The 10,622-nt window shown below is 45.2% G+C and overlaps 1 protein-coding gene across 1 annotated transcript; it reads right to left on the bottom strand.

The window, feature by feature from the left end:
* Positions 1-1,319: 1,319 nt before the first annotated feature.
* LOC125437046 (zinc finger and BTB domain-containing protein 5-like) lies at positions 1,320-2,012 on the bottom strand. The gene has a single exon (XM_048504417.1). It carries the CDS (start codon positions 1,914-1,916, stop codon positions 1,320-1,322), a length of 597 nt encoding a protein of 198 aa, XP_048360374.1. The 5' UTR covers positions 1,917-2,012.
* Between the last annotated feature and the right edge of the window lie 8,610 nt (positions 2,013-10,622).

Raw genomic sequence — 10,622 nt, forward strand, 5'->3', positions numbered from 1 at the left:
CCTCAAAGGTCGTAACCCCCCCCATCTTCTGTTAGCTCCCATTGGAAAACAATGGATGATGGGAGCACCCCCTTTGCAGGAGATCCATAGCTTTGGACCCCTGGACAAACTTCTACAAAACCTAAGATGAGTATCAACAAAATTCTCCTGATGATACCTCTCAGGTTGGTTAAAGTTTGGTTCAGGGGTCCCAAAGTTATCGACCCTCAAAGGTGTAGCTTCATCTCCTATTAGCTCCCATTGGAAACAATGGGGGATGGGGCACCCCCTTTGGGAGTCCATAACTTTGGATTCCCTGAACCAAACCTCACCAAACCTGGGTGGTATCATTAGGGGAGTCTCCTAAAGATACCCTGAAAGTTTGGTGCTGCTAGCCTAAAAATGCGCCCTCTGCAGCCCAAAAATGGAAAAACACTGAAAATACAAAAAATCCCCCAAACAAACCTGCGCCCCCCCACAGGGCTGCGCCCAGGGCAACTGCCCACTTTTCCCAATGGGAGGAATGCCTCTGGACTAGGGTGAAATGGCTACAGTTAACCTTTAACATGATTGGCGAGTTCAACTGTGACTCTAGCCCAATGAGAGGCTGTTGCCAGGGTGGGGGAAAAGTATCCTTGTTGGATATATAAGAAGCAATGCATTGTATATGCTAAGTTGAGTGTGAGTTCAGAGTCTAAGTTGTTCAACTTTGTTCTTGCTGAAGAGTTTTGTATAGCTTTATAGTCTTGTATACCATAGACTTGTGTAACCTTGCAACTGCTAAAGTAAAACCTTCCTATGGAAAGAACATCTCGCGTGGAGAGTATTCTTTTCCAATAGTGGTAGGAGGCTGCAGTGAGTGCAAGAAGACTATAGACCAGTGGTTCTCAACCTTCCTAATGCCGCGACCCTTTAGTACAGTTCCTCATGTTGGGGTGACCCCCAACCCTAACATTTATCCATTTTAAAGATGGAGAACACTGATGCAGAGAGTCTTAGGCGACCCCTGTGAAAGGATCGTTTGACCCCCAAAGGGGTCCTGACCCCCAGGTTGAGAACCACTGCTATAGACCTTCTCATCTTACCAGAGTGACTCCGCTTTAAACTCTGCTGATACTCTTCCAGTGGATCCAACCTGTTCTCTTTCCCTCCTGTGACCCTTGTCAGATTTGTGTTGAGATATATGATCCTCTGTTTCCTGGTAGATGGATCAGATCTGTGAGGCATTCCCATATACAAATGTATGCATGTAGGCCTGAATCTTGTTTGAAAGCCTTACCAGATGTGTATGAAGCTAACCATGCCCATCTTTCTTATCCAGTTGGTGCCCAAATTTCTGATCAGGTGATGATCGGGTTGAAAGCATCTTTATGATTAGCTCCACCCTCATGGTGTTGGGGTTTCAAATATGACAGTGTCATGATGGAAGATAATAAGAGAGAAGCAGCTTCTGTGAGTGATGAGCTTCTTTGCCCCAGAAGAACAGTGTTCTTCTTGGATTGCATGAAGGACTGCTGCATGGGCGCATTCTGCTCTTGGACTCTATCATTCGGTGGCGACATTGGCAGTGTCCTTGTAGTCAGGTAGTGTTTGCACGCTTTCACCACAGAGTTCAAATGGAGGTGAGAAGCCGCTAGCAACACATCCATGACATTACTCTCTCCAAGCATGAGGGTGGAGGTGTACATCATATCAATGAGAGCGGCAAAGGCCTCGGCTGTTACCACCTCGCTATCCAACTGGATCATGTTCATGGTCTGATCTCCTTCTGCTACAGTGAAGAGGGCTCGAAAGTGCGTGCTGCATGCTGCTAAAACCGACCGATGCGCCTTGAAGTGCCTGTTCCCAACTACAATCACGCAGTCACAAAGCTGGCCGTGAAGCCGTTGATAATTCAGTTGCTGGAAGATTTGCTCAAAGTGCCCAGGAAAATCCATGACCCTATGCTGTAGTGATTGGGGAAGGTGGTAGGATTATCCCCTCCTCCCGTCCCGCTCGCCCGTGTCACCGGGAGGGAGGGGCAGCCATTGTTCTCCGTTCTTCTTGGATTAAGACCAGTAGTGTTGAACTCATATTACAAGGGCTGGATATGACAGAAATGTGACTTGGTTGGGCCAGGCCCTGGAGGTTGGGGCAGCTCCCTCAGCTGCTGAGCCCCCAGCAGGCCCCCCAGCCCAGATGACAGTGATGTTGAAGAAGAGTTTGGATTTAAACCCCACTTTTCTCAACTACAAGGAGTCTCAAAGCAGCTTACAGACTCCTTCCCTTCCTCTCCCCACAACAGACACCTTGTGAAGTAAACGGAGCTGGTAGAATTTTGAAGAACCGTGACTAGCCCAAGATCCCCCACCAGGCTTCATGTGGAGGAGCAGGGAAACGAATTCAGTTCACCAGATAAGAGTCTGCCACTGATGTGGAGGAGTGGGGAATCAAACCCGTCTCTCCCGATTAGAGTCCGCTTGCTGTTAACCACTATACCGCACTGGCTTTGGGGAATGGCTACCTTGGCTTCGCAGGGCTTATCAGGTCCACAGATCAGCTGAGGCAATCCCCCCCCCCTTGCTACTGATCCAGATTTGGTGCAAGGGGATGGGGAGTGTTGCCTCAGCTGGCTCGTACGTCTAATAAGCCCTCTCAAGTGGCGGATTCAATCTCTGGGCTGCATGTTTGACACTCCTGACTTAGACTATCCTGTAGTCCTTCATAATATAGCTGTACATTCCACAGACTTGTTTCAACATTTTGCCTGGAATGAATTTCTGTTTTTGTTGGCATCAGAAATCCAGCGACAGATGACTGGAGGATGCAGCACGTAGTTGGAGGCCCACGTATTTTTGTTAATAAACTTGTGCACAGATCTCTCTGCCTCGCCAGCTCCTGGCTGCTAAGGATGCTCCCGAGTTCCTTCTCCTGCCAATACAATTGGATACGGTAACAAGAAGGCCAAGAATCAAAACAAAGTCAGTGTTGGTAACCAATGGATTCCTGCAGGATGCAGTGCGGTGATGCTGTTGATATGCAGCTGGTAAATTCTGAATATTTTCCCCAAGGTGCAATCAAAACATTGGAAGGTAGGTGTAGGAGATGTGAGCATTGATATTTTATTTGATGATGATTAAAATGAAATACAGAATTAATCTGATACCCCAATCAGGGAAGTCATAGTATCTCCCGTGGCTATGGCCATTTATGCACGCACTGCTTACCCTGCAGCTGTTTGCTCTGCAGTGGGGTTTTCCTGTGACTTGGTTGGGCCAGGCTCTGGAGGGCCTGTTCACACAGGGATTACCCTCCTAAAATTTTTTCCTAGCCGAGACAATTTGCCATTTTGCCTGCCTCCTGCTTTCTTGTTGTTTCTGTACAACCTCCATTTGGGAAGGTTGCTGCCTTTTCCCCCAGTTATTTTTGGCCTAGCATTAGTTTGCTAGACCATGTCAATTTCTTGTCAGTTTCACTGTCACTCCAGTGATACATCTTTAGCATTAAAATAATAAAAATAAGAAAGTATTTCTGATCCTTTTGACATGGTGGCCTGAAAGTAGACCCACAGTAACTTTGGTACCTGCAAAATGAACCTGTGGACATCACATGCTTCTGTTTGCCAGTTTCCTTGAAATGTTGGAACTGCCAATGATAAATACAGGAACTACCAAACATCACCAAAGGCTCTCCAGTTAATATCCTATTTCTATTGCCAACGATCTCATTCATTTGGCTTCCCTCTTAATGAGACATCAGATTTCATATGAGACGAGAGATTCTCCATTCCATTCGGCAATCCACTCGGCATCTGTTCCTCTCTCAAGTCCATCTGGGATCGCTGGTGCAATTAGTTTCTGGGACAGCGACCTGTAAATTATCAGATGAAAGGAAACCAGATCTTTCTGGTGAAAACAACTCTCACTTTTTGACCCTGCTTATCATAGCGTTGCTTTCGAAGACAAGAAATCAAATCGTAATCGTACCAGATTAGGTTTTATTATTATTCATTTTAAAAACTCAAATACTATGGTTTCCTTGATAACTGGATGTTCTCAAATCAGGGAGATATTGCATTATGGACATAAGGACATTTTGTTAAAATTATGAATATGTGAAAATGCTAAAAGATTAATGCACAAAGAGAAGAAATTACACAATTTAGGAGTATAGGAGTAAGTATAGGGTAAGGGTATAGGAGTAAGTAAGTAAATAAATAAAACTAGCAGAACTGATTGATGGAGCAGCCCTAGTTTGCATTTGGAGAGAACAAGTCAATTAGTCAGCTCCAGTGGTGGGATCCAAAAATTTTAGCAACAGGTTCCCATGGTGGTGGGATTCAAACAGTGGCGTAGTGCCAATGGGGCTGGGTGGGCACGACGGGGGCGTGGCCAGGCATTCCAGGGGAGGGGCATTCCTGGGCGGGGCTGTGGCAAAGGGCGCCCAGCCACTGCTTGCCTTCAGTCCCTGGGCTGAGAGAACAAATGCACACTTGGGTGCAAGCTGCCATGCACGCGGGTGCACCTCCTGCTAGACTGTTTCAAGTTCTGCGCACTAGTGCTGAGAGGAGGGGTGTAACTAAGGCAAAAATCACGTGGCAGAATCACCAATTAGTAACCCCCTCCCGATACACACAAATAATTAGTAACCTACTCTCGGGAACCTGTGAGAACCTGCTGGATCCCACTTCTGGTCAGCTCCCTCCCAGGGTTTAGCCCTGGATCCAGGACTTACACCACCCTTTTGGTGCAATATGTCTTTTAAACCCTATGGAGCTTTCTGGCGGTCAGGAAATTTCAGGACTTTTCCGAGCTCCCCGTACCTCCGGAAAGCTCTGCTGGAGCACATTGGCACAGGGCTGCTCTCTTTAAAAATTCAGGACAATTTAGAAGTACATGGTCTGTGGATTCAACATAGTTATGAGAGCGATTACGTATCCTCTCTGAGTCCGGAATACTGGGAGAACTGCGGATGTAATTAGGATACGTTACATTTCAGAAATATGCCGGGATACGAACAGGTGGGGAATTGATTATATCTCAAATGACAAGCTTCCTTCTGTCCATTTGGGATCATTCTCAGTAAGAAGGGAGAGAACGATTATTTTAACAGAGGTGCTGTGAATGGACTCAGGTTGAGAAAAGCAGGGGAGAATGCCAGTCAATAGTCCAGATCAGTGGTTCTCAACTGGTGGCACACACACCACCAATGAAATGCAGAGGTAGTCCAGATGGGATGCAGAGTTTTCATAAGAATTACTAAGAATTTGTTCTCATTCAATTCCAGTGTCCACTTGAAAGTGTAACAGGCCAACCCTGCCAATTCCACCTGCCATGAATTATCCACCTGTGATCTTTTGACATGTCAGCAATAATAATAGAATGCCTGCAAACATACACATGTCCTAAGAAAAGGCGCCCCTTTTATTACTATCATGGTGGGATCCAGGTTCTTTGATAGAGTGATTGGTGGAATGTAAGACATGTACGGTTGAGAGCCACTAGATCCCCAAGGTTTAACATTTTCAATCCAGATATTGGGGAGTCGGATTAATTTTCCCCAGGCAAGTTGCTTAGAAACTGGGAGCATCTGGCTTGTCCTCAGGTGCCATTTTCCACAGCCCACAACATGACTGTGTCGCATTCCCCAACTTGGTCCATTGGTTCTTCTAATCCCGTGGTGGCGAACCTTTGGCACTCCAGATGTTATGGACTACAATTCCCATCAGCCCTGCCAGCATGGTCAATTGGCCGTGCTGCCAGGGAGGCTGATAGAGTAGTGTAGTCCACGCTATCTGGGCCTCAAACTGAACCTCTGACAATCTGACCTGGCTATAAAAACTTCCAGGTTAGGTCTGGGAGATCAAAGGATCAGCGAAAGATCACCATGCTCACCATGCTCACCATGTGGTGAGCATTTTTTACAAGCAGATGCTCTACCCTTTTTGTCACCCAGAATTTATATAGGCAAATTTGAATAGTGCTACATTTTCAGGATTGGCTCAGGAGAGATGAAAGCTATTTTTCACTATTAATGACTGATCATTGGCTAATTCTCATATTAGCAGTCACCGAATCAGCCTTTAGGACAATGGCGTTACTACAGAGAAGATGATGTAGATAAGATTCTGAAAGAGCTTGTAAAAAGTTCATCTTCCATTCTGCTGAATTGCCATATCGATGCCTTTTTTCAGCTCAGCTGGAATGGAATACATTGCACAGATGGTGCTACCATGGCACACATAGAGTACAGCTGTTCCTACTTGGCGCCTATGAATGCTGTCCATTTCCTGTGGCACGAATTGCATGTTTCCCACCTCATAACAATCTAGTCTCCCTTTCAATCATTTTCAAGCTTGGTAGAGACTTTGTCTATTCCCAGTGCTGGGCTGTCATTGAACTGACTTGTTAGTCCCAAAAATATGTTCGGTGCAGCTCGTACTGAAAACCTGCTCTCCTTATAAAGACCTGGAAAAACCCATTTGTGCATTATGCAGAATGAGATGAATTCTGGGCCATACCACTTCAGATTGCATGGTGGGAATTATATTTTTGAATGCTTTCTCGTAGAAGAACTACCATGCATCCAAATAAACTAGCATCTCATGGAAAGTAAACCAGTCTTACTAGACTGCTACCCATAATGATTTGTTTTTTTCCTGTGAGGGAATATTCATAAACACAAACTCTCACTTGCAGCCTGAAGTGGTACAACCCAAAGTTGCAGTCTACCACTTAATTCTGTACAATGTGTGCATCAGTTATTCCAGGAACAGTAATCACTGCCATTAGATATTGTGGGACTTGCAGCCAGTCCCTGTCTTTGTGACTTCTTAGATTATAAATTTGAACAAGAGTCATCTGCCCAGGATGTCAAGGAACAACGTCCTTAAGGCTTCTGAAAGGAGGAGGAGGAGTTATGAAGCTCTTGTCTTTCTTGGGAACGGTAGCTCAGATCATTAGTCAAGTAGTCAGAATTGACCCAATGGTTATATAAAGTATTTTTAAAGTAATGAGAAAGGCTATTGGGCAGTACCACAAGATGTCTACCATTTAGGTGGGACCAATCACAAAATGGCTGCCATGATGTACAGGGGCCAATCACAAAATGTTGGGAGCCTGAAAGTTACACCTCCTCCTACAATGCTGGACATGGTTGTTTCAGCTTGGGTTTTCCCCCTGCAGACTAAGAGGTGAGCCCTCCTGGGCTCTTCTGAAGCACCTCCATCTTAACTGAGGCAGAAAGGGGCAGAGTTGACTTTTTGCTTTAAAGAAGAGATGTTTTGGGAAAACAAGGGAGTTTGTGCTGAGAAATAAATCAGTGGGCTGCTATGAGTGCTACACTGGGGATCAGTGAGCTACACTATTTACTGGCCAGGGTTTTCCCATGGGATGAGGCAGCAGGGGCATATTGGAGGATATCCATCTACTATATTATATAGTTCTGAGTCAGAGTGGTTCTCCTCTACATTCTGTGTAGCTTCATTAGGAGGCTCTGGCAATCCTCAGGCCTTGCCTGGGGCATAAGTGTTCCCATGAGAGTTGTAGTTTTTTGGATCCACAACTTCCATTCATTGGAGCTCTCCCAGGTACTGAAGAACAGCAACTCCCAGCCCATGATCCTAACTTTATCCCTACATCCTGCCTGTTTCCTGTGACTGAATGTCTTCTGCTCAATGTCAGCTTCTGCTCATTCAGCTCTTTCCAGGCCTTGGTTAATGCCCACTGGTTCCTGGTCAGAGCCCGAAGACACCATAAATCAGGCTTTGGCTGCTTGAGAGGAAATTCAAGCACCGGCTCCAAGCCCTTCTCTCCCAGTCTAGGCAAAATTAGAGACAGAGACAGATCCCTTGCAGCTGGGAGAGCCATTGGCAGCCCCTAACTAACTGATTGGTGTTTGGAAAAGTCAGCAGGAGGAATCAATAGCAGCAAAACCAAATGGAGCTTTTATAGAGGTGGACGTCCCATCCGGGGCCATGAAAAATATTGGGTTTGGACCAAATAAATGCATGGTTTGTCAACACTCCTGCCACAAAACTGCTCATAAGAACATAAGAACTAGCCTGCTGGATCAGACCAGAGTCCATCTAGTCCAGCATTCTGCTTCTCGCAGTGGCCCACCAGGTGCCTTTGGGAGCTCACATGCAGGATGTGAAAGCAATGGCCTCCTGCTGCTGCTGCTCCTGAGCACCTGGTCTGCTAAGGCATTTGCAATCTGAGATCAAGGAGGATGAAGATTGGTAGCCATAGATTGACTTCTCCTCCATAAATCTGTCCAAGCCCTTTTTAAAGCTATCTAGGTTAGTGGCCATAACCACCTCCTGTGGCAGCATATTCCAAACACCAATCACACGTTGTGTAAAGAAGTGTTTTCTTTTATTAGTCCTAATTCTTCCCCCCAGCATTTTCCATGAATGCCCCCTGGTTCTAGTATTGTGAGAAAGAGAGAAAAATTTCTCTCTGTCAACATTTTCTACCCCATGCATGATTTTATAGACTTCAATCATATCCCCCCTCAGACGTCTCCTCTCCAAACTAAAGAGTCCCAAACGCTGCAGCCTCCCCTCATAATGAAGGTGCTCCAATCTTTCAATCATCCTCGTTGCCCTTCTCTGCACTTTTTCTATCTCTTCGACATCCTTTTTGAGATGTGTCGACCAGAACTGAACACAGTACTCCAGGTGCGGTCGCACCACGGCTCACGCTCTCAAGAAACCACAAGCGATGATAAATGATTTAGGCACCTTAGGAAAGTACTGCATCTCCTTCTCAATGGATCTACTGTACAAAGTCTAATCTCCGGCCTGCCAAGGTCAGCGGGAATTCGTATTGAGAAAGCCAAAGCTTTCCAAGAAGCCCAAACAATTAATACCTACCCTGAGAAAAGTTGCAAGCTAAAAGCGTGCTAAATTAGCCATGAGGAAGAAATTTCCTCTGGGTGAGCCTGAATTTTAAAGATTGCTATAGCAACCCGGCTCTTCCTTGCCAGAGAGGCAAGCTTGCAAACTGGAGCAGACATTGCCAAAAACCAGCTTTATTTTTCATTTTCATACTTCTAAATTCACGTAGTCATTTATAATAGAGCTAAATATAGACCGTGTTGGGTTTCGGTGCCAAAGGATCTGACTTTACCCAGCGCTTAATGCCTATAATTGCTCTCCAGCTAGGAAACCCGCAGCTGTCAGAGGGGCTACAGTTCCACATTGGGGACAGAAAACAGGGAACTTTGATGCATTTGATCTCCTATTATGACATCCCAAGCCACAATATGGGCAGGGAAAGTTCTGTAAATGTTTTTAAAAAAATAGCAAGTGCCCCCATCTTGACTTCCATGGGGACAAAATAGGGCAGAGTCTCACAGTCATTGGTTAAACATTCTGTTTTTTATTATTAATTTATTTGTCTTCCTTTACACCCTTTCTCCCCCCACTCCAATAAGCCTTTATTGGCATACAGAACATACAATATAAATACAGTTAAAATTACTAGATAAAACTTCACACTGGATCATAAGTTCAGTTTGCAAACCTCAGCCAGAAACTTTGCCACTGCGAGACAACAGTCAAAGTCATTACAGTTTAAGAGCATATTTACTTTATTAAGCTCTGTCAGGGTTTTCATAGAGTCAATGATTTGTAATAATAAGCTGGATCTTGGATTCTGGTAAAGTGGGCAGTGGAGGAGAATGTGCGCAATGGAATCCAACTGCCTTGGACTGCAGGGGCAAAGCCTCTTATCATTTGGTAGACCCTTGAGTCTTCCTCTATGGAGCGGGGATGGCATAATGTTAAATCTAGCCAGCATGTAGGCTCTCCTATATATAGGGTTGGTAAGCACTGCAATATAGTAGGCTGGGTTTCTCTGCACAAATGGAATTGCCACGTTCATTGGCGAGCAGGATTTGTTGGCCAAGTTCTGCAGTTGTTGATAATCCATTGCTAGTAGCCGCTCTTTGATGAGGGCAAATGTCTCAGTAAGGGTTAGCATGTTCACCCTTTCTTCGTTTGCCTTACGTCATTCTCCTCTCCCCCATTTTACTGTCACAACAACCTTTTTAAGAATATAAGAAAAGCCATGCTGGATCAGACAAAGGGCGATCAGGTCTAGGAGTCTGTACACACAGTAGCCAACCAGGTACTTCTGGGAAGGCCACAAACAAGATAACTGCAGCAGCATTATCCTTCTCACGTTCCACAGCACCTACTATAATAGACGTGCTCTTCTGATGCCGGATTTAATAGGTATGCATCATTACCATCCATTTTGACAAGTAGCCATGAACTTGCCCACTCCCCTCTTAAAGCCTTCCAAGTTGGCAGCCGTCATCCCATCCTGGGGCAGGGAGTTCCACAATTTAACAGAGGCCTTTTCTGCACAAACCTTTTAATCCTTTTGAGGCAGGAAATAAAACATTTCTTCCATGGAGTTCCACACTGCTTCCCTGCCCCCCCCCCTTCCCTTACATCCTGAAAACATTTTATTTCCAGTGTCAAAACTTTTTAGAATGAATCCCTCAATTCTCTGGTGGAAACGTTTTCAAAATGTGTTCAGTTGCTGTGTGATCTGTAGACTACGTTTCCCTCGTTTCTCTGCTTTTCTGAATTTCCTTCTTGGCATCATTTTCTGAGCTCACTCTGTTCTCCCTCATTTGTTTGTTTTAATCAT

The sequence above is a fragment of the Sphaerodactylus townsendi genome, linkage group LG07 (assembly GCF_021028975.2).
Source record: "Sphaerodactylus townsendi isolate TG3544 linkage group LG07, MPM_Stown_v2.3, whole genome shotgun sequence".
NCBI lineage: Eukaryota > Metazoa > Chordata > Lepidosauria > Squamata > Sphaerodactylidae > Sphaerodactylus > Sphaerodactylus townsendi.

What these genes read in the sequence shown, in the direction of transcription:
- LOC125437046 (XM_048504417.1), bottom strand. Translation starts at nt 1,916, where the DNA reads ATGGATTTTCCTGGGCACTTTGAGCAAATCTTCCAGCAACTGAATTAT.